The 25,803-nt window shown below is 33.3% G+C and overlaps 1 protein-coding gene across 1 annotated transcript in view; it reads right to left on the bottom strand.

Annotated features, from left to right (window-relative positions):
- LOC124540537 overlaps positions 1-25,803 on the bottom strand; it is a 248,183-nt gene that overhangs the window by 6,644 nt on the left and 215,736 nt on the right. Inside the window, exons 6-9 of the mRNA XM_047118193.1 lie at positions 16,778-17,035; positions 15,137-15,374; positions 14,276-14,416; positions 428-633 (exon numbers count right to left, since the gene is read on the bottom strand). Coding sequence (XP_046974149.1) covers positions 428-633; positions 14,276-14,416; positions 15,137-15,374; positions 16,778-17,035 — 843 coding nt within the window. The remainder of the gene's footprint in view (positions 1-427; positions 634-14,275; positions 14,417-15,136; positions 15,375-16,777; positions 17,036-25,803) is intronic.

Genomic DNA, 25,803 nt, shown 5'->3' with positions numbered 1-25,803 from the left:
GACTTTTAAATCGAATTAAACGATCAAAATCATTTAAAACTTCTATCTATACTATAATACACTAATATAATTATTCTTAAAAAAATAATATTAATTTATAGAGATATTAAAAAATATACATTGATATAGCACTCACGTTGTGGTATTTGTACATAATATATTAAAGAATTCGGAGCAACCTCGCGCACGGTCGTGCATTTACGAAAAACCAAAATCCTTTAAGAATCGTTATGAAGATATTTGAAAATTAATAAGCAAAAGTAACTTCGTAAATGTCCCACTTCTGGGTTAAGGCATTCTCATCATATGAGGAGAATATACAGGTAACCTTGCGATGTTTTCCTTCACGTACACAAAATTAGTTTTATAAATCAATATTACATATAGTATATAATATAGGTTACCTATATAATTTAGAATTTCTTACCGACACAAGGATTCAGCCACAGCAACCTCTGCCAACCGAGACAATCGTAAAGTTGCGCGAAGTCAGTTCCTCTACAAGCACACGCTGCCCTCAGCTGGGTTCCAAGCACAGCCACCACTGCGGCCCGGCACGCAGCTGGAGATCCAGCGCAACCTTGAGTCACGGCGTCCACGGCGCACCATTGCTCGTAGTTCTCCAAACGGATTCTGCGAATTTGAATAAGTCATTTTTATTTCATTCTTTATTGGACACCACTGTTTTTCTGACTGTCAAAAATTTGGGTTTAATTCTTCTCAATCAAGCTAAAATATCTGTAACAATTCCATTTAGTATGTTAGTCAACAAGTCAATTAAATAGTTCAATAAGTATTTAAAATATATACCTATATATACCAGTATATGGTGACAAAATCTTCTATAATATATAGATCATCTATGGGTACTAATGTTATACAAAGGCAAAAGTAACCATGGTTGTTTGTGTGTTTTTACTCTTTCACGGCCAAACAACTGAACCAAATTCTTATACCTAATATTTTATGACAGGCCTCTCAAACACAAAGTTAATCACGGGCAACATCTATTATTGATATAATAAGTTAGAATAATCATGTAATCACGACAAGTAACGGTGAACTGATAACACCAAGATTTTGATTCCGGAGAGTCAATCATCAGTCTGATGTCCTGCGAAGTATTCCTTCCAATAATAAGATATTATTTCAGCTATTAATTAATAATTTAATTATTATACTATGCTCATGTACACTTACATGAGAACAGATTTGTCTTTTTGAGATTAAATTCTTAAGCCGCAAATATTTGAAAATTTAATTCATAAAGATCCAAATATAAGCTACCAAGTTTCTTTATGGTTCTTCCATTTCGATATAATTAACAATCCGAACCAACAGACTCAAAAGAGTTTGTAAGAGTTTTTAATAATTATAGATATTTTTTTAAATAATTAAGACTACGTTAAATATTTTAATTCATGTTCGTATATAGTTAAAGCCTCAATGTTAAATATTTAATTTTATTTCGTCATCCAAAAGAAGGAAATAATTAATACAATAATCATATTACTTTGAATTTTTATATATAACATAGTTTTATACACGATTTGCTCCAGATATTATTGTCCTACTTGGTGGTATTGCTTAATGAAGGGATTAAGTTCTTCTAGATAGGTACTCATTTATCAGATATTCTACCGCCAAATAGTAATAATCATGTATTGTATTGTAGTGTACCGGTTTGAAGGATGAAAGCCATTGTAACAGTAAAAGGAAATAACATCTTAGTTCCCATGGTATGTAGCGCAGTGGTGATCTAAACATGGTCATTATTTCTTAAATCGCCATTGTCTATGGTACTTACCATTCGATCGCCTATTTATCGATCATAAACCGATCAAAAAACCTTGAATGTAAATATTTTCCGTCAAATTTCCGACGTAAAAGAGGAAAAAATTGAACACGAAAATTGAAAACTAGAAACAAGAGACCACTGGCAAGTCTCATTACGGTCAACTGTAAATTGATTGGTCGGCCTGTCAATCCGCTTTAACAGTGGAAATTCCCTCGGTTCGGCGGTCCGGTGTTACATACATACATACATAGATACATACATAAATGCAAATGTTAGTATGGTTTAACTATTTCAATTACATAATCCATCTTTGCTGTATTATTTTGTGAGAATTTGTTTTGGTGGTTGTAAATGCACATTGCGTGCACATGCTTATATAAATTACTGAAATAAAGAACTAAATACGGTGCATATTCTTCAACGCGAGTTCTACATACAAATTACCTGCAATTACAATAAGAAATACAAAGAGAGGAAAGAGTCGTTTGTAATCTATTATGCATTAAATTATAGTCAATGAAATAACTCAATGTCTGGGAATAATTAAATGGAAAAATGTAAAATATTTATTTAAAAAAAATATGTGAATAATAACACTAACAAAATTTTATTTTTTATAATATGATATAATAGAAAGACCATATTTAATAGAAAGATGCAGAGAGATAGAGATATTTCCCGAAGAGGGCATTTTTCCTCACTTGGCAATTAATACCAGTTCTACAAGTTTACTATTAGCCACGGAAAAGAATGTTCTTGTTCATAATAATATTAATTTATATAAATTTTGATAATAATAATTTATTTTTGTCGTAACACTACAATAAAGTTCAATCATAATTTTTAAGCTTCACAACTTATACTAGCGGCAAGATACGATGGCCGTTTTGACACATTAAAAAAGTGATGTGAAATGTAAATTTATTATCGATATAATATATTCAAATCTTTGTTTTTTCGTCAAATCCTCTTTCGTCTTTCCCATGTAATGATGTAGGTACGTTCTGTTGCCTGTTCTGAATACTAATATTATTTCTATTATCATTTTCTACATTAAACATATATAAATAAAAAAAAATAAAATAAATAATTTATAAAATAGATAAAATTTTTACTGTCAACGCAAATATAACACCAACTACGAGGTCGAGTGTGAGAGTGTGACGTACACGTTTACGCAAAAAAAAAGTTATCTTCGCACACTTCGCACAAATATTAGGGTACCCCTAATATTTGTAGTTTAGAAATCACATTCGATAAAATTTATGACTAACTGCACGTCACTATTGACAATAAAGAACAACAATTTGCTCCAATTTGTAATTATTTATTAAATACGAAACTTCATTAGCGGGCAAACGTCAAAACGGCCATCGTAGCGTGCCGCTACTATAGTAATAAGATATCATTGTCAAATGAGAAAAGGTCTGAAGTTGTCTATTTCGAGCGACTTGATACTTAATTGGCGGTTAAGGGGGCAACTTCAGCATGTATTATTAATGTCACCTGCGCGCGCATCATAAAAATTAACTCAAAATTTTTCAGTAAGTTAACATTTTCAAGAAGTATAACTTCAAAAAGGGCATAAGGGCTTGTTAATAACTAGTTGTCGCTAGCTGCTCCGGTTTTAGGACTTGGGTATTACATGTTCGGCAAAGATAAATAGCCTTTGTCCTCTCTTGGAGCTCCAGTTTTCTTCATATGAAATTTCATTAAATTTGGTTCAACGGTTTGGTCGTGAAAAGCGAAGGACACACAGACAGACAGAGTTACTTTTACATTTATAATATAAGTAGATATTGTAATCAATCTTAACTAACTTCGTAGCTCACTCGTGAAATGTTAAAAATCGACTGTCAATGGTACGGTATTTCGTTATACATATGTATAGTACGACACAAATTAGATGTAGCATCGGAAAATGCAATGGAATGAAAAAAAAACCGATTACTGTCGATTTACACAACCAATAGAAATAGCTCCCTATCGCGCCATTCGACACTTTTCGTCGCTATAGATTCACGCGTCAGAATATTAGTTCATATGACATTACAAGTTATTACGTTTGTGCAAAGATCATATTCGCATGAGAAATAAATATTGATACTTTGGGCTAGCGTACTCAATTCGGATGTGATCGGTTTTACGAATTTTGACGATGTGACATCTAAGTTGTGTCGTACTTTTAGCCGATGTGACACAATGATTACAAAACGTGAACCACTATTGAAGATTGATGTATGTTTTCATAATTCTTCGAGTTCGAGCACGATGGTGAACACATTGTGAGGAAACTTACACATATTTCATGAAAATATTTCACATATGCATACGTTTAAGAAGAGCGTGTTGTTAAGAAACTCCAAAAAGCAAGTGAATAAGAAAAAATTTTAGGCTATTACTTTTATTCTAGGACTAGCAATTTGCTCTAATTTATAAAGTTTACGAATAATAATAAAAAACATGAGAAGTGCGCTTAGTAAAAATATTATAGAGATATCTATTTATTAATAACATTATTAGTGACAAATAAGTATGTATATCAGTGAAAGCTACAAAGTAAGCTAGCGTAAACTATAGATTTTGAAATAAAGATTTAAAAAAGTTATAGAATTGCAATAATATTTATTTATTTATAATAATGCTTAAAAAATAGAAAGTACACCTAATTTGTTACAAGTATTTCGAAAAATTAGTTTAATAATATACATAACTTAAGCTGATTTAAATCTACTGCAATTGTCAATTGCATTTATTTCTGGAATAGTTTAATCCTGGGTTTAGTTTCTCGTAGTTATGATAACGAGAAGCTGAACTGCACGACCTCAGTATGCCTTCAATTATGCAAGTGTGGTTGATTGCAACGGTTCGGCAGACGACAACAGCCTTCGCAACGATTAAATTCAATCCTTCAATATTAATTTTGACAATCAATGTTATGAAACAAATGGATCATATTATTGTTGATTAATATTGAGATGGAATAATATATAAAAGAAAAGTAACAGCCTGTAAATTTCCCACTGCTGGGCTAAGGCCTCCTCTTCAATTAAGGAGGGGGTTTGGAACAAATTCCACTGTGCTGTTCCAATGCGGGTGTGTGAAATGCACATGTGGCAGAATTTCGATGAAATAAGACACATGCAGGTTTCCTCACAATTTTTTCCTTCACCGCCGAGCACGAGATGAATTATAAACACAAATTAAGAACATATATAAAGTGGTGCTTGCCTGGGTTTGAACCCGATATCATCGGTTAAGATGAGCGCGTTCTAATCACTGGGCCTGAGATGGCCCAATGATTAGAACGCGCTCAAATAATATATGTTTATGTTAATTTAAGAGTTAAAAATTTTCAATGTTTAATTATAAATTCTAATAATTACGGCATTTGATATCTAATTATATAACTATTATTGCAGTGAAATAGCAATAAGATTTATTTTTTATTCTGCACATGGTAAAATTCATTCATTTTAATAATAATTAAAATATAGATAAATAAGTTGGTAGATATAGCAGAAAAGATATTGAAAAGGACGATTTAATGGATCCTATCAATCTGTATAATATAATATGTGTCTCATAGTGTTATTGGTAGTTTTTACTAAAGTTCAATTTATTGGTAATTTGTTCACGTCAAAAAACCATTGATTAATAAGGCATATAACTCAACAAGATTATATTAATAATTAAAGTAGACGCAAGCTAGATTTAATTGTATTTTTTGGCATAATTAGTAATTAAAATGTTAGAAAAGAGTAACTACTGAGTTTCTTGCCGGTTTTATTTTTCGAATCAGTAGTAATTTTACATTTAAATTACCACTTATATAGCAGTTCAAAAGTGCTTTTATGAGCCTACTTGTTAAAGGAATATTTTGATTTTGATATTTAATTAATCTAATGATACAATATCAACAATAAAAAAACTAAATGCTATTGAGTGACCAGATAAAAACAAATAAATAAAATACTTGTATCCTACATGCTATATTTCAGTCAATTCCAATTTACATAATTCAAGTTTTTTTATTTTCAGATATGACAACACTGCACCCCAAAGCGACGTACTGAGATCCCTACACACACATTGACAAATATAAACGTGAACAAATGGAATTTTGTATGTGAAGTCCTTTTAAAATCCTTCTCCTAAAGCAAGCTTTGTAAATTTCAAATTACTCGGTCTTACGTTAATTATTTGTTTTGCATATGTATGTATTTGATGGTGACCCCTTTATTCGAATTGGAACCTTGTTACAAACGAACAAGGTTCATTATTGGATACAAATAAATATTGCCATTGCCTAATTGAACTTTTGGAAACAGGTCTCGTAGCGACGAGGAAAAACAAGGCTGTTTCATATTTGCTTCTACCTACGCTTTGCCATTTAACGTATTATCTGATCTCGAACCCTGAATTTTGAAATTCGAATGTGTTTAACTCGTTTGCTTTTTATAATAATATGTTTGAAAAAAGTATAAATGTCATTTCAGTTCTATTATTTATTAAAAAAATATTAAATCTTAATTCATAGAATGCATTACACATTTTTATTGATAGTCAAATTCCTTCATTCAATATACAAGTAATAACTACACATTATGTTAATATAAATTAAGTTCCCCGTGCCGATAAAATCAGAACCATTGATGTTTGTTTTAATCATAGTGCAATAAGTAATAGGAGTGTCTTATAAGGAATGTTAAGCTGCAGAATAAATTGAATTTATGTATAAACTAGCGAACTACCCGGCGTCGCACGGGTGCAATGATATGACGTCACAGCAGACACTTCTAAAATTATCAGTGTTTCTTTACGAATTGGTCTATGTATTATATACAAAAACCTTCTTCTCGAATCACTCTATCTATTAGAAAAACCGCATCAAAATCCGTTGCGTAGTATAAAACATACATAGGGAATATAGGGGCAGAAAAAGCGACTTTTTTTATACTATGTAATGATTGCCTGAAATACGACAATATTAGATATTGGTAAACGTCATGTCCTATCATAAAAATCATATCGAGTACCTTCATTGGTGTGCGTTAAACTAGGAGAATTGTATGGCGATATATGTGTACCTTTATTCTAGCTTCGCGAATCCGGAAGGGGTAGCTACAAATCGTACAAACTGCCATTGGTTTGGAAAGGAAAATAATCTAACCCGAGAATAATAGAAAGAAAACTCAAGACTTACACGGAGATCTTTTACGCAGCTTACAGTTGAGTCAACTGGCACAAATCGTCACGTGTGCACAATGTCCCCCCCGGGAGACCCCCCTTTCTTGGTTTAGTGTACGGTTTTACAAACATTTTTTTTACATTGTAACTTTGTAATTATCATTTAATTATCCTCAAATATTGGTCATTTATTTTAATTGTTTTTAATACATAATGTATAGCGAAAACAACTTTGTTCATTTGAAATAAAACTAGTTTTAACGGATTTGAATCGCGTATATTAATTATTTTTATCGATATAATAATCGCAAAAATCTAAGACAACATTATGTGAACCAGTACGGACTGGAAACATCAAATAAAACTTTGTTCCAATTGGGTATCCCATGACACCTTAAGTTTCTTCCACTTCGTACGCGTTCCAATTTAACAAAAAAAGTCATCATTGTTTGCTATGTTAATCGTTATTACATCAGCTATCTGTCTGTGAAAGTTCCATCAAAATCGGTCCAGCCGTTCCACAGATACAGAAACAAAATAACGGCCAGACAAAATTTAAAAATGTTATTTTGATACATGTACAATGATATTATATTTTGGTATACATACATGGGCATTCAGTAAAAAGCGGTAATTTAATGTAACATAATACACAGATGTTACAAATGCAACGACGAAAGAAAACTTATTAACAATACATAAAGTAAGGTAAGTAAAGTAAAGTAACAGCCTGTACTGTATTTCCCACTGCTGAGATAAGGCCTCTTCTTCCATTACGGACAGGGTTGGTGGAATGCACATGTGGCAGAATTTCGATGAAATTAGACACATGCAGGTTTCCTCACGATGTTTTCCTTCACCGCCGAGCACGAGATGAATTATAAACACAAATTAAGCACGTATATATATATAGTGGTGCTTGCCTGGGTTTGAACCCGAAATCATCGGTTAAGATGCACGTGTTCTAACCATTGGGCCACCTCAGCTCACAATATACAATAAGTATCAGCGGAAACGTGATTTTAACAAAAAACCGAAAGTTAAAACGCATCTAGAGCCAGTTAATTCTCTTTTATCGGTTTTATATATAAAAGCGGATTATTTTATTACATTCGAAACTCGAAATAAAAGTTTCAATGACACAAACGGTCCAGACAGAGTAATTGGCTATAGTGGCTTATTATTTCAACTCTCGTGAACGATATTTACAATCTCACTGCATTCGGTCATTCGTTCCAATCGACTCCATTCAATTTAGGCTTGCTCGATTTTGCTTTCGAAATATTCGATAGACTAAGAGTAAGTAAGGGTCGATGCATGGTGCAAATTTATGAACATGCTTTTTTGTTCCACAATGTTTTTTTATAGAATTCTAATTGTGTATGCAGTTTAAAAATATCAATTAAATATGAGATAAAGGTTGGTTTACAAATGTTTTTCTTAATGTATTTTTAAGGCTAGGATTGACGAAATGTTTCACTGAGTTTTAAATTTGAAGTACTAAAAAAATGATGTAAGCTTAAATTTTACTATCTATATTAAAATTATAAATGTGAAAGTGACTGTCGCTTCTTCACGATCAAACCGCTGAACCGATTTTGATGAAATTTGGTATGAAGCAAACTCAAAATTCAAGAAATGATATAGGCTACTTTTTTGCCTAACACGTGACAACGAGCAAAGCCACGAGCGACTAGTTTTAAGTAAATTTAATAATACACTTATATTACAATAATGAGTCGAGATGGCCCAGTGGTTAGAACGCGCGCATCTTAGCCGATGATTGCGGGTTCAAACCCAGGCATGCTTAATTTGTCTTTATAATTTATCTCGTGCTCAGCGGTGAAGGAAAACATCGTGAGGAAACCTGCATGTGACAAATTTCATAATTATTATATGTATAATATAATGTATGTAATTCATATAATGTATTCTACCAACCCGCATGTTCCAACAGCGTAGTGGAATATGTTCCAAACCTTCTCCTCAAAGGGATAGGAAGCCTTTAGCTCAGCAGTGGGAATTAACAGGCTGTTGTTGTTGTTTTTTTTACAATAATATCGTCAAGTTCACTTTTTAAGTGATGATGATGTCTTTTAGTTCCAGATTTTAAATCTGCATTCGCCGATGTTATGAAATGGGACTGAAAAAGTATCAAACGCCTTCAACAGCTTAACGTGCTTCACACTGGAGTGCTATTGAGAAAATTTTGACCGATCCCATTAGTTTTATTGGTCCGGATCTGCTTTATAAGCTAGCTACGATCAAAGAGGACACAGAGCAAGTACTAATTTGATTGATATAGAACTTTGTCATCGTAACCACTAAGGGAAAGTATTGTCGTATCTCGTACATAGACTATCCAGTTTATATGTTGTATAAAGCGTGTTACGTCTGGGAGCTTGCCAAGCAAATTTGGTTAAAAATTAATACACATACTACTACAGTCACACAGACATACTTTATACTTAAAATTTAAAGATTTGGATCTCTCAAGTAAGGGTCTCTTTTTCTTTCTCTTTGACTATGAATTAGTGTTATTTATAAGTTGCATAAATGATTCTGAATATTTTTGTTAATATATTATATGTATCTCCTATTTTCTCTGAGCAATATTTCACATGTTTATCTAAATTGTATAATAACCTTGGATGTAGAATTTTAACATTTTATCAAGATTTTCACTCCAGTTGAACCAGATCTATCTGGAAAATACCGGTATCCAGGTCTTGTGTGGGTGATGTCTAACACATTCGTAGATACATCGAATGAGATGGCCCAGTGGTTAGGTTAGGTTAGGTTAGGTGATTATGGGTTCAAACCCAAGCAAGCACCGCTATATATGTACATATGCTTAATTTTTGTTTATAATTCATCTCGTGCTTGGCGGTGAAGAAAAACATCATGAGGAAATCTGCATGTGTCTTTACTTTACTGCCACATGTGTGACACCCACACATTGGAACAGCATGGCGGAATATGTTCCAAACTCTCTCCTTAATGGGAGAGGAGGCCTTAGCCCAGCTGTGAGAAATTAACAGGTTGTTACTTTTTACTGATGCTGTTACATCGAATACTCCTCTGATAATACTATGAGATCGTAAATATGATTGCAATTGACGTTTTTATTTACTTACTTTACTTAGCACTAATTAATTTGATCTTTGATCAATGTTTGCTCAAATAGATTTGTTTCGATTTTTCATTGGAAATGTATTGTTGAAATGAAAATTAACATATTCTTTATAGAAGTTATAAAATCATCTTTGAGTCACCATATTACGCCACAGTATTGAATTAAATATCAAGTTGTTACCGGATCAATATTTTATATTACAGTATTTGTTTTGTTGCTGTGTTATGTATCTATATAGATATGTGTTATTTAGATTTAAATTTATATTTTAATAAAGTTTTCATTTAAACTCTGATTTACCAGGTGTCACTTTAAGTACAGTCAGGGTATGAAAGGTTCGTCAGCTTAAGATCTGTTTTCGTGTGCTCAATACGAGCGATATTCTGCTTTACCGATTGAGAATGACATATTGCGTCGCAACGTCATTATGTCAGTCACGACTAGCAAAGAGTACTATAAGTTTAATTTTATATTATATTACTTGGTGGTAGGGCTTTGTGCAAACCCGTCTGGGTAGGTACCACCCACTCACCAGTTATTCTACCGCCAAATAACAGTACTCAGTATTGTTGTGTTCCGGTTTGAAGGGTGAGTGAGCCAGTGTAACTACAGGGACAAGGGACATAACTTCTTAGTTCCCAAGGTTGGTGGCAATTTGACGATGTAAGGAATAGTTAATATTTTTTTTTACAGCGTCATTGTCTATGGGTGATGGTGACCACTTACCATCAGGTGGCCCATATGCTCGTCCGCCAATCTATTCCATAAAAACAAAAAAAAAAACAAAGCAGCTGGCTGATTAGTGCTTTAGTTTCAAAAGGTGCTAAGAGTTTACGATTTGACAAAAGAATGAATATGATAACTGACGAAGATTTTCTTACTCTGATTGTACATGATAATAGTTGAAGCATTTTCTACCAAATGAATACTTTGACAAGTGGTCAAACATAAAGCTTCTTTCTTCAACTGTTTTGAATTCACGGCACAATCAACATACAGAAATAAGCTATATTATAAATCACTTGTTTAAAATGTAATTTTTATTGCTTCACAAGGTATTTCATGTGGCATGCGACATAGTTTGACGTTATAATAATGTTATAGATAGATCTCTTAACCAAAGGTTTATAATCAGCAAAGCATTATAAATATTTAGAAATGATAGGTCCTTATTCCTAATTAAAATATAATCAATGAATTGTTACTTGAGTTATTTTTTAGGAATATTTTGAAACTCAAACTCAAATTGCTTTATTCAATATAGAAGTATTACACTTTCTTATTGATGCTCAATTGAAACAGTACCACCAGTTCGGAAAACAAAATACACTGACCTGAGAAGAACCGGCGAAAGAAACTCAGCGGGTTTTTTTTGTCTCATGTATTATATAAACAATTTAAATGAAATGAAATAGCCAGGAGGTTATCGTTTAATTCCCAAGGTGTTCTATCAATCATAAACTCATTAATTGTATAATTACCTTTTGCACACAAGCGTTCCTTAATATTTTTTTTTTAATTTGGCAACAGGGGCATTTTGAACGCTTTCTGGGATCCTGATGTAAAACCGTATAAATTGCCCCACAAAGGAGTTACTGACTCTGCAGTCGAGTAACAGGAGTAATAAGTTTGTGTTTGTTCCTTGTACCAATGCTTTGAATATCACATTTTCTCATAAAATCAGTAATATTTTTTCGTACATACATAACATTACAGAATATATATTGATATTTGTTAATTACAACACCCCTAGTGTTATATATAATATATCAAAATATTTATTTAAGACAAGTAGCGCCTTCTTTCTATTTGTGATATAATGCTGTTATGGGTCAAAATAAAAAAAAAATCGTCAGTCGTCAATCGAAAGTGCGTGTTTTAATAATATAGTCCACATAACCTCACTAAATAAACTATCTAACGATAACTGTCACGGAAAATTTTCATCAACATAAATTGATCTACTAGTTTATATGATTAGTGCGTTCAAACAAACTCTTTAGTTTTATAATAATAAATACGCAAGTAGAATGTATAGTATTTATTTATTGTTAGTTTTATTTTTATAAACTGTTATTGCCCTGAAGTTAACAAATCGAATTTTACAATAAGTTTTTTTTTTAAATGTCGTTCCATTCATCCGTTTGTGCGGGAAAACATCATGTATTATTTTATACAGCCATACCAATGACTTTCTAAAATCGATTACATTTTTACGAAAATGGATACACCAAGAATTTTTTTTTATGTTATAGGTAGGCGGACGAGCATATGGGCCACCTGATGGTAAGTGGTCAGCATCACCCATAGACAATGACGCTGTAAGAAATGTTAACTATTCCTTACATCGTCTATGTGCCACCAACCTTGGGATCTAAGATGTTATGTCCTTCGTGACTGTAGTTACACTGGCTCACTCACCCTTCAAACCGAAACACAACAATACTGAGTACTGTTATTTGGCGGTAGAATAAGTGATGAGTGTGTGGTACCTACCCAGACGGGCTTGCACAAAGCCCAACCACCAAGTAAATATGAGTTAATTAAATATATAATTATAATATAAATGTATTAGTATAAAGAAGTATTTCTAACAATAATATCAATAGATTCAGATTAAATACACAAACAAATATAGGTTGAAGTTTAAAGGTAGCTGCTTCAGCTTTGTACAATAACGATTTAATGAAATTAAATTATATGATACTAAGTATCTTCTCTTTATAAGAAACTAGCGACCCGCCCCAACTTCGCACGGGAATTGATACTAAATATACCTAGAATATGTTTTTTTTTATGGAATAGGTTGGCGGACGAGCGTTTGGGCCACCTGATGGTAAGTGGTCACCATTACCCATAGACAATGACGCTTTAAGAAATAGTAAGTATTCCTTAAATCGTCAATGCGCCACTAACCTTGGAAACTAAGATATTATGTCCCTTGTGCCTGTTACAGTTACACTGGCTCACTCACCCTTCCAACCGGAACACAACAATACTGAGTACTGTTGTTTGACGGTAGAATAACTGATGAGGTGGTGGTACCTACCCAGACGGGCTTGCACAAAGCCTTACCACCAAGTAATTGTGGTTATCTACAACAATAGAAACTTCTAAAATTATCAGTGTTTTTTTCTTCTTTATTTACATATAAAAACCTTCCTCTCGAGTCACTCTATCTATTAAAACAAACCGCGTCAAAATCCGTTGCATAATTTTAACGATGCGACTTTGTTTAATACTATGTAATGATGATTAAGGCAGTTGAACAGTATTCTAGCTAAATGCATATATAATTCATTCTGTCCCTTTATAACACTAGCGACCCGCCCCGGCTTCGCTCCGGTGCAGATCTAATACTAAGTTTACTTTAGAATTTGTTTGAATCGATATGACTGTGATTAGAAACATCTAACATTATCAGTGTTTCTTTGATATATTGTCCATGTATTATATACTAACTCTCGAATTACTCTATCTATCAAAAAAACCACATCACAATCCGTTGTGTACTTTTAAAGATTTAAGCTTACATAGGGATATAGAGACAGAGAAAGCGACTTTGTTTTATACTATGTAGTGATTTCTCAAATTAGCTTGAAAAAGTTTCGCATTATTAAATGTTATAGTACTGTCAATTATTTTTTTATTTGGCACTCTTTCATATCTCGCAAAATATTTAAATCCGACGTATCAAATTTTGCATAAAAATCTTAAACAATTATAATCCTGTGTAGTAAAATTCAAGATAAATCAAATCATAATAATAACAATAAATGTGAAAGTTACTGTCTGTCCGTCTGTGTGTCGCTCTTTCACTAACAAAGCAATGAACCGAATTTGATGAATTTTGGTATAAAGCCAATTTGAACTCTAAGGACATAGGCTAGCTTTTTGCCTCATACATGAAAACTAATCCCCTTAAAGCGCAAGCGAAGTTGCGGGCAACGACTAGTTTCAAGTAAAATACCAGACCAAAAATTTTGTTTTACGATATTTTGCATTTGAACCAACGCAATATTGAAGTTATAAAAGTGTTATAATACATACATGTTCTACAATAATCGTAAGAAATAGAAAATATTTCCTCAGTCTTTGCGCAGAGTGAATCAAGTTATACTTTAAGGAGCTTTTTGGTTTAAATAAATTACCTGCACTCCGGGTCTTCTCGGCAAGCGTGCGCCAGGGTATGGCAGGCGGGGAGGGGTGAGCCGACCGGCGGCCGCTGGGCGCACGACGGGTGCAGTCTCTCTTGAGCATTCATGCATGAATCTTCTTTATTGTCAGTTTTCCTGTAACCGTTATTATATTGAGAGCAAGTACCTTTGACGTTTAAGCTATTTAAACCGCTGGTTATGTCTTTGAATGCTTCCAATATCTCTTTATTACGACTTCGTAGTTTTATTTATTGTTGAATTATTTTCTTCTATTTTTCATATATTGAAAAATCGGCTTATAATTTTTTTTCTAGTATTATAATAGGAAATGGAACCTGTAAATAGGCCACCGTTAGTTACTGGTGTTATGTTCTTTGAGCTTGTGATTTTACTGCATAACGCGTCATTGTGTATAGGCGAAATAATAATTTAATTAATTAATTACACTGCCATTGCTTTTGGACCGAATAGAAATTTCACCGATAGAAGACCTTTTTGATTTCTTATACTCATAAAAAATCTTACCCAAACGAGGAAGTGCCCCCGTGCATAGAAAAAGAATCGGGCCCTCACCCCCTCTTTCCCACCCCTCTCCAACTAATAAAATTACCCTTTAAAGTTATAAGTAACGTAACCAAAGAAAAAATCGTAGGCAGGGCCGTGATTTTCTAGCTACAGAAGTTTAGTTTAGAGGGCCCTCTGAACTCCGAAGCCATGGTGCACTGCACCTCCGGGCCCTACGATAGCTACGCCACTGCGACAAACGATAGTATGCAGGTTGCATAGGACTCTTATCATTATATAGGACTATTTCTGAAATATTGTTATTATTTTTAAACAAAAAAAATTACTAACTTGCAAAGACAGAAGGCGATTTCAGTATTCCACTGCACTCCCGGTTTCCTATAAAACCCACGCAGCGCTGTCATGCACCCTTCCCGGTCGCAGTCAGTGGCATGGCACTTCTGCAGCACCGGCGTTAGGGATGCCACACACTCGCTGTCCTTGATGCAAGTGTCCAGCGCCACGTGGCATGTTGACTGAAGCGCCACTTTATCGTCACCTGCTTTACCGTTCTCTTTGGCAATCCTCTCTGTTGGTTGGTGGTTCGTGTTAGTCATGTGTGTGTGGTTATGATGGAATGTTATTTCATTGGTTTAAATTTTGTTTTCTGTTTCACCATTGGTCGTTTGTATGTGTGTGTGAGAATAACACATGTACACAGATTATAAATTTTTGTTTTCACGTTTGTTTTATTGTTACGTGACTTATTGTTAGATTATAATAAGGTTTAACAGTAATTATTAGAAGATATTTTAATATATTATATATTTAATATATTATTTTATTACTTATAAATACATTCTATTTTATAGTTCGTCGATATTTTAAATTATTTTTGATATACTGTTAATTATATAGAATATTGTTTAGTGTTTATATATAGTTTTTTTTTAAATACGTTTAATAATTAAATACATTTTTATAAGAATAATTCAAATCATAATAAGGATGTTATGTAAGAAAAAAAAAGATGAACGAAAAACAAAATAGTACAACTAAAATACTGGTTGATGGAAATAAAATACAAGACAAGTGTAGGATAAATACTTTAATATACTCATGCTTAAGAAGAAAAATATAAAATACTGTGTTATATAAAACGGTATAGGTATATATAATGTGGAAATACGTGATTTAAAATTCGAAAACTCCTCAAACTCAGATTAACTAGTGAGTTATGGTATATGAATTCAATATTCAAGTATCAAGCGTTATTAGTTTAGGTACATGCTAAGATATCAATCGTTTTAAATGTTTTCACTTACGTATACACTAACGACTTGAGGATTGTATTGACTTACCGTGGAGCAAGATTTCAATAAAGATCTCGCGCTATCCGAGAGTGGTATCCAATAAATCATGGCTGATAAATCTTTAAATTTTTAGCTTAAATTGCGAAGCTTCCCCAAGATTTACGCGTTTTAGCGTTTTAACAAATCGTTTCTATTCAACTAATTCCTCTATCTCATCTCGGACCAGGAAGATGAAAGCAGATTTTAATATTTCTAAAGCTCTAAATTAAACCTCTCTAAGTGTTTTCACTACGCAAAGCTTTTATTAAGTTATTTCAAGTTTTAATATCTTTCATCTGCATTTTATTATCTACTTGTCTAAATCCGATCGTGAAAGATCTACTAGAGTTTAAACGGGGTTTTGATGAGAGAAACGAAGGTTATGAATGAACAGTGGACTCACGGAAAGTGCTATGAAAAGGGTACCACCGTGTATTCGATGATATATTACGGGAACCTCTAGGAATGTACAATTTTGAAGCTGGAGTGTCAAATACGATATCTATGGTTGTCTGTTGGTTGTGTACCTATTCGTATTATCTTTAAACGTATTGCTTTCACTTTCTCAACTAATCTCTCAATTTTATTAACAATTACCTTCTGCTAATGTTTGTCTAGAGATTAGGAAACGTATACGTACGGTTTTCATCAATGTATCCCTGTCCGTAGACTGTCTTGGTCGCGTACAGAGGATCTTCACTCCCCCCCGGTTCGTGATTCCAGCGGTGGTAATGGTGCCCGTGGGGCTTGTAGTGGGGGCTCGAGTAACGGTGAACGTGGGTCATTATTTTATCCGGCGCTATTAGGTTGCCGTCCTGCGTTATCGACATACCGCCAATCCATGACGTCACACCCGATGCGTTCCGATTCGCGATGCGTCCGTCGGACATCAGTTTTACTGGAATTGCATCCGTATCGCTTAGCTGTGGGAAGCGACTACCGGTCCAAAGCGCGAAGGTCCTCACTTAAGAGCGATCGCGCAGGGCCGGTTCGGCATAATAATAAAAACCCTAATAAGTTAAAAAACGACAAAAAATACAACGATATCGACAAAATTACGACAAACAACGGGCAAAAAGTAAAATTGCGTTAAAATTTCAAATTTGGCCTCTGATAATATTAGCAAGCCTTCCTGAATGGCGGTTTCGTCGAATTATCATCAAAGCCAAGTCTATGCCGCGCAGTAACCATAGAGATCGTAGAAATAGTAGATGCAGAAAGAGTAAACATGCAGTCATGCTCGAATCAAGAGTGGAAATCCATTTTAGACTTTCAAAGCGGACGCGTTACTGGAACTAATTCGCCGAACTCCCCTCCGTTGAAAGTCTAGAATGGTTCAAAATTAAGGAGTAAAGGATAATAGCAGATTTTAAAGCATGCGGGCATAAAGTAGGAGCGAATTATTACTCGGGTTGATGAAAACAATAAATGAACGATGGCCTTATCTATTAATGTCAAATAACAAATGGATTTAATGATACGTATTAAATATTCATACGAAAATCCCCTAGTGTACTTTAGCGATACATGACACTATTATCAAGGTATTATGGGTACTAAATTTCACCTAATGTTTATTTTAATCATCTAACGCTTATTGAAACTTGATGTGTATGTTGCTTCAACTAATAACGAAGTTATACTTAGCATAGACACCTAAATACTATGTTTGTTTTCGTCTAGAGAACGCTCCTACCTTACGAAGCATAGCGAAGCGTGCAGTGCGAAAGGCGACGGAATCCGATAGACACATAGAGAGAGAGAGAGAGAGGTGCGGCGGCGGCTCACCATGGCGGGGCCGAGGGGGACGCGGGGAGAGGAGGGCGGCGCGGAGAAGACTGGCGGCTGCGGCGCGTGTCATCAGCCTCGTCCCGTTCTCGGTGAGCAGCAGGATTGTACCATCGGGCGCAGCGTACCGCGTGAGGGGGGGAGCCCGGGCAGCTGGCCGTTGCGGCTCGAACAGCGCTCGGACCGCCGGCGGACATTCGCCCCACGCCGCCGCTGCCCCACAACCACGTTACCACAAACCACTAACCGCCCCCTTGCCGAGCCGCAATTGCGGAACACACTTAACGGACTTGTCACATTGGAATATGAAAACGACGACCTTGAAAGTAACCATTAACAACCGTGAGTGAATGCAAGTACTTTTGGTGTCAAGAAGTGTTGTTGGTACTGTTCAAAATGCTAGTCCCTTAAGAGTATTCCCTTGAAGACGAAACAGACGTGAGAATTAAGGTATTGTTCGCCGCCGACTATGATCTATCAGTAGCAGTCGCAGACCATTCACCGAAGGCCGAAGGTGTGAAGCCAAGAGTTGAGGTAACTGCGGGCATTTGTACGGTGTGTGAGGTCAGGAGTACACTAAAAAGAAGCTTTGTGTCCGTGAAACATAAAGGTATACAGCCTTGTGTGGTTAAGTAGTGATCTAAGTTATCCTAAGGCCTAGCATCTAATCGGTGTACAAATAAAATAGGCACGGCACGTATAACAAAGGAACATGAAAAATAAAAGATTACGAAACAGAACACGTTGACGACTATTGGTTGAGTCTAGTACTCTTTAAAAGCGGTTTAGGGTGAGGTGTTACTTTGTTTTTTTTTTTTTAACTTTTTAGCTCTGACCTTGTCATATTCATTTTAAAGGAAGTGTTTGATTTAAATGTTCGATAAATAATAAATTTCTAATTGACTAAGTGTTTGTATAAATGGTGTCCCGCAAGGCACGATTTAGATTTGTGATTGATACACATTGTTGTTTAATATTTGGTGTACATAATGTCTCGTTTGTACCTAAGTGTTAACACTTAAAGCTAAATAATACATCCGTTACATTCTTCCATCTGATTTTGAGTGAGAAATTGTTTTTTTTTTTTTTTTAATAATATAAAACTTACGATTTTCACACGTTCGTGAAAATATTTACACATATTCGCGTTAATTACTTCCATTTTCAAAGGCGATGAGTCTCATTTCCATTTTAATTGACGATTCATCAGAAAAACCGTTATTTTTCAGCGAAAGGTAGCGTTTAAAATTGTATTTTTCAACGGATGCGATATTTTTCGCTTGTAAGTTAGGAAAGTTTGAACAGTTGTATATTTTCCCACGACTGAAAGCGACCCTGAACGAAATTCATTGTGTGCCCAATGTTCTCTATTGCTTTGTTAAAACTAATGTAGACTCGCTCGGGTCTGTTTACTACGGCTTGTTGTAGTTTCAACATAATTTATTTTGTTAATGTTTCGGGCGTGGAAATTAAATAACTTCATGTTTAGTGAACGAATGAATACAACATTGCATTTGTCTTTAATATTAACACCACGTATGCTTTTGATTGAAAGCTGAATATGAGTAGGAATTATTTCTATAATATATCTTTAAGTGTATCACTGACGTAGATACTTACTAATGAATCCTATGATTTTCGCCAAAAATATCAAACTCCTGGCTTGCCCTAGTGTTTTTTTTTTAAATTTTATTTTCATATTTTTGTATTTCTTCAGGAGAATAATATAACATAATAGTACACCGCTTTCGTTTAGGCTGGATCCATGGTGTATTTATTTATTTTCTCCGTGGTGTGTTACAATAAAGTAAAGTAAAAATAACAATAGTATATTACTTCTAACAAATGACGTTTTTATTTAAATCCCATATCTTACAAAACTATCTATTACTGGTCAATGTGAGCTACATACGTTCGTATGTATATCAATGAGCACAATGGACTTTTGGGTTCATAAAATATAATTTTATCATTAAAATGATTATTGAGTGTCATTAGAACGAAAGCAAACACATTTGATTTTTGTCAGTAATTTACTTTTAATTATTTGTATTGTTTAAATTATTGAATTCATTATTCAAATTTGTAACTATTAAAGTGGACAATTTATTGTTATTATTTCAGCATTATGATTTATCATCGTGACTAATGTAATTATTGTTCATTTGACATTAATAAACACAGGGCATATTCATAAAGAAAAAAATGGCGATTCTTTTTCATGTGTAAGATTGTAAGATGATTCAGTTACATGTTTTACGAACATAATAATTGTTAACATTTAATCAAAATAAAAATATACTTTATTCCAGTAGGCTTTTACAAGCATTTGTGAATCTGTGCTTAAAGTAGAGTTTACTCAATAGCCCAGTAGTTACTCTTTTTCAACATTTAAAAATACAGTCATATTAGCTCAATATAATTATATATGTATGTAATGTATCCTGCCTGAAAGTCGACTAGTATTCATTCCACGCTTTTTTATCGTCTGTATAATCTTGTATTGAATAGTATGCCTTATTTACCAATGTATTTTTTACAAATGAATTTCATTATTATATTCTTTATTAAGTCCTTAAACATTTACAAATATAAATTAAAAAATAGTTACTGTATAAATCTTCAACGCGTGGATGTTTTACAAATCATATGTCGTTGAAATAAAATTTTCAAATCCGATATATGAGTCACGAAAATTTTTAGGGTCATTAGTTTAATGAATGTAGCCTGATTGTTAAATATCGTAAATTGTGACAGCGTTCAAATTACAATAAAGGAATATCGATAGTTATCTTTTAGATTAGTATGTTAACAATACAAAACAAATGGGGCGATTATATTGAAAACAATATACAACGATTATATTTTTTCGACAATTTACTATCAAATATTTACAAACAAACGAACAGTACTTCCATTTATCCGATAACATGTATAATATAACCTTAGCTGGATTCTAAATAAAATTTCAAATATTCTTTACCGGTTTTCGCCTGCGGCTTCGTTCATTTTAGGGCGTTGGTTGTCATGTAAAAAAATTAAAAGTAAAGTAACAGCCCGTAAATTTCCCACTGCTGAGAAAGGCCTCCTCTTCCGTTAAGGAGAGGGTTTGGAACAAATTCCACCACGCTGTTCCAATGCGGGTTTTTGGAATGCACATGTGGCAGAATTGCGATGAAATTAGACACATGCAGGCTTCCTCACGATGTTTTTCTTCACCGCCGAGCACGAGATGAATTATACACACAAATTAAGCACATATATATAGTGGTGCTTGCCTGGATTTGAACTCACGATCATCGGTTAAGATGCACGCGTTCTAACCACTGGGCCATCTCAGCTCATTGTCATGTGTTAGACAAAAAAAGTAGCCTTTGTCCTTTGTTGGAGTTCAAGTTTGCTACATACCAAATTTTGTTTGCGGTTTGGTTGTAAAAGAGCGACAGACACATAGACAGACAGAGTTACTTATAAAACCTTAACAACGTGAAGTTACCATTCATTATTGTACTAACAGTAAATCGTACCAACCATCAAAGAAATAATTTGCTGATAATATAAAAATTTACGAAATAGCGTTGCAAAACATTGATATAATCGTGGAAATTGTAAACGAAAGAACCGTGTCAAAGGCAAAAAAAGAAATCTTCATAAAGGTTTCCTTGTATAGAAACCCACAAAGCACCCTCGATATAAAGGGAAAAAAAACGTTGAATGGATTTCCCTTCTTTTGTTTCTCCACTGTATCGACTCTTGACTTCTAAATTAATCTTCGATTGATGTTTTCGGTGGGGTGGGAGAATGACCTTTGTTTGGTATGGCATGAATAGAAATTGTGATTTTTTTGTTCATTTACTTGATTAGCTGAAGGTGTTTTTTTTATATTTTATACTTTAATGTTAAACAATTCTACAAAAAACGTCTAGAAATTTTGCTGATAGGTAGACATTAACAATCTCTAAGCGTACATTTAAAATTAACAGAAATATAAGAATGTAAATAAATAATATTCTTTTTAAAACAATAAAATAAAAAAAAAATACAAATGACGCATTTTCAAGTGTATATTATTATATACATTTTAAATTACAATTTTATTTTTTTATGGTATAGTTTGGCGGACGAGCATATGGGCCACCTGATGGTAAGTGGTCACCATCACCCATAGACAATGACGCTGTAAGAAATATTAACTATTCCTTACATCGTCAATGTGCCACCAACCTTGGGAACTAAGATGTTATGTCATTTGTGCCTGTAGTTACAATGGCTCACTCACCCTTCAAACCGGGACACAACAATACGGAGTACTGTTATTTGGCGGTAGAATAACTGATGAGGGGGTGGTACCTACAGAGACGGGCTTGCACAAGGCCCTGCCACCAAGAAATTAGAATGACTTCTTTATTAAAAATAAGTAACCGAAACGTGTTATCTGAATACGTCACTGACTTTAAATCGACATTGGACGAACTTCGGTATGGAGCAGACTTACAGACGACTAGTATAGGATAAACTTACTGTAATTAAAATGATATTGAATTTGTGTTTGGTCAAAAGTAATTTTGCCCAGTGTCCATAAATACGAGTTCTAATCCTGTGGCTAAACAGACTGTGATTGGTCCATTTTTCTAATCAGATCATCTGTTAGCGCTAAAAGCAATAGATAACACATGTAATTACTAAGTGGTTTTAAGTGAAGTATGGCGTGATTGATGTAATCAACAAATGATAGTTTCAGACTTTTGAATAAATTAATATCAAATATTTTTGGGGTATTGGAAATTCAAAAGAATGTAGTCCAAAAATCTATTTTTTTATCTTCCACACTTCAGCATACAAAAAGAAAGAGAGTTATCTCTCGTATATAAAATGAGAGCTCATACAGAATTTTTTTAAAAAATGAGTAGAGTACTTCAAATGACTTTTTTTAAATATAGTTCAAGCGTTTTAGCTATCTCATATTAAGTAGTTATTATGGCACATATACATTAGCGATGTAAGAAATTTGTAACCATTTCTTACATCGCAAATATATCCTCGAGAGCAATGATATTATGTTCCAAGTGCAATATACACTGACTGGTGAGTACTTCGATCAAACCTTAAATTTCTTGTTATATTGACACACAAAAACAATTCACCTTAATAAAATAACTAAATGTTTTCAAATTATGATTAAAGAGAACCATAAACATTGTAACCAGTTTATTATTATTATTTTAAGAACACTTTGCTAGTTTGATAAATAATACTTTATTTTCACAAGTAAAGTAAACATTGTTTCCATTATATGTTATATGTAAATACTCCAAACATGTAATTTATTATTATAGTCAATTCGACGAGATACCAAATATTTATCGCACAATAATTGGAGTGGACTGTCAAAGCATACAAACGCTTATAAATAGAAATTGTATAATAGTATTGTTGAAGGCAAAAATAAGGGATATCAATATTTTAATTTTAGAACAATGATAATTCTCAAATTTTTATACTATTTGTCAGTATGCTTTAAGGTCTATTAATTAAATGATGAATGATAAAGCCCGATACTGCATCTTCGCAGAAATTAGTTTATAAAAAAAAAAGTTTTATAGATGGACCATTTTTTCTTATATATTCATATATATAAGAAAAAATGGTCCATTTATAAAAGTCCAATTTCAGAGATGTACTTACATGTGTGTGGTATATTCAATATAAGTATAATTTGTATTTGATTGATAAGCTTTGTATCGTACTAATTTCCAACCGCGGCTTCTTTCGAGTTTTGGGTGTTGGTGAATCCTCAGATATTTGTCCGAGTCCTTCCTTGGAGTTGAAGGTTGCTTATGTCTTCATCAAAGGACAATAGACAGGCAGAAAAACAGATAATTTTCACATTTGTAGTATTAATCTATAGTAATGATTATTTTCGTCGTAATCTCTTTATAGATACTCGCTAAGACTAATGAATCTTGATCAATTTCAATTATATACGAAAAATTAATTTTATATTGCCCACATAATATTCTACTTTGATGTCTTTTTAATACGGATTACATTACAATACAAAAGGACCATGTCTACTCGTCGACAATATTGTTGTATTGTTCGAACAGCATTGTATTATATTATTATAATTAACATTCCATTAAAACTTTGTTATTGCTACGAGACCAGGGTCCTTTTTGAACGTTCCCTCCAAGGTCAAATTCGGGTTAACCGGCAGAATGGCTGCCCTAAGGCAAGGGACTGCTTTCACTCTGCAAATGACAGCTCGAAAGAAAGTAAATTAATGTAGGGTTAAATACTTCTTGTGATAATTACTCGCGTGGAAACTGTTTTGCTTTCGATTCATTCACAGTTGCTATGATGATATTTTCATATTTTGCTGGTTACATCAAAGTAATAATGAACTTTAAACAAATAGGCTATAGAAATCATATTTGAATAGCCATTTTATTAACTATTTGCAAATATATCACCACAATCATATACTAGATACTAATGTGGAATTAAAATTCTACCTTGAGGAACCCTCAAGAGATTCGCTAGTTAGCCTAGTCTAGTAAATATGTTTCTCAGACGTCTGTAAGTAATTTGTAATTACTCTTAATGAGAGATTAGTCAAGGGGTCACGTGAGTCTGAATAAGTTAGGTGGACTGGCAATAGGCAAGATAACCTTACCTTAATGTAATTGATCACCACTGCCCATAGAAATTGGGGCCGTCAGACATTTTACACACTCCTTACATCGATAATAAGCCACGAACTATGGGAACTAATGTATGTACTATGCTATGTGCCCTATGCCTTATTATTACACTGTAATAACAGAAGCCTTATAATCGAAAGCATAAAATAAGTATTGCTACCTGGCGTACCAGGTATGAGTAAGTGGTACCTACACAGACGGCCTTACACAAAGCTGTATTACCAAGTAAGTATATGACTAAATTGTATCAAAACAAAATAGATCAAACTTTTGTATAAATATACGAAACGTATAAAAGATGAGAATAAAAAAATTGTACAAATAATATTTAGTTCAATGTCAAATATCATCGTCATGCTCCAAAAATTTGAAAGTCACAATTTCACAAGGGTCGTTACTTGAATCTCGCTTTAATGAGATCTTCAATAAAAATTGATAATGAAATATATTTCATCTTAACTTTTAAATATATATGATATGGTTATAATAAATAAGATTACCTTGTCCATATATGTATGTGTATAATATGTAGAATTACATCTAGATTCAAGCGTTCAAATCTAGTAAAAACAGCTCTAAAAGTAGCTCAATATGCAACGTGACGTTTTATATGTGCTTTAATAAAGTCGTTTAAATTTTATTTTCAGTTAAACGATCTAGATATTCATTTTCTATTAGATATTCTTCTTATTATTATTAGTAGACTTTTTAGTTGTTTTAATAATTGTTTAGAAGATATGACATTTAGTTTGGACGAATCGATATTTTTTTATTTAATTATATACAGTGTTATTTAGTTATAAGCACGGGTGTATATCAAAGAAAAGGTGTAATTTTGTTACTATCATATTCTTGGTATTGAAGATATTTTATAAATTTACATCCCAAGATTTCCGAGAGAATTGTCAAAAACGCTTTATGTTCAAACTTCAGACGAACTTAAGAAACGGGATCTGATCCATTATAATAAAATGCAACATTTATATTATATATGTTACTGTAAAAGTTCGAACCATGGTTAATCTTAAGCTTCAAGAGTAAGTCCCGGTTTTTACCGACATGAGTTGGTAAATGTAAGAATTTCTGAAAATGAGACGTTTTTTCGGGCTTTTACCATTCAATTTCAGTATATGTTAGGTTAGGTTATTGGAATCGCAAACCCTTTTGAACATTT

Source organism: Vanessa cardui, chromosome 25 (assembly GCF_905220365.1).
Source record: "Vanessa cardui chromosome 25, ilVanCard2.1, whole genome shotgun sequence".
NCBI classification, from domain to species: domain Eukaryota; kingdom Metazoa; phylum Arthropoda; class Insecta; order Lepidoptera; family Nymphalidae; genus Vanessa; species Vanessa cardui.
The sequence above is the reverse complement of the archived record's forward strand: the minus strand, read 5'-3'. Positions and strand labels throughout refer to the sequence as shown.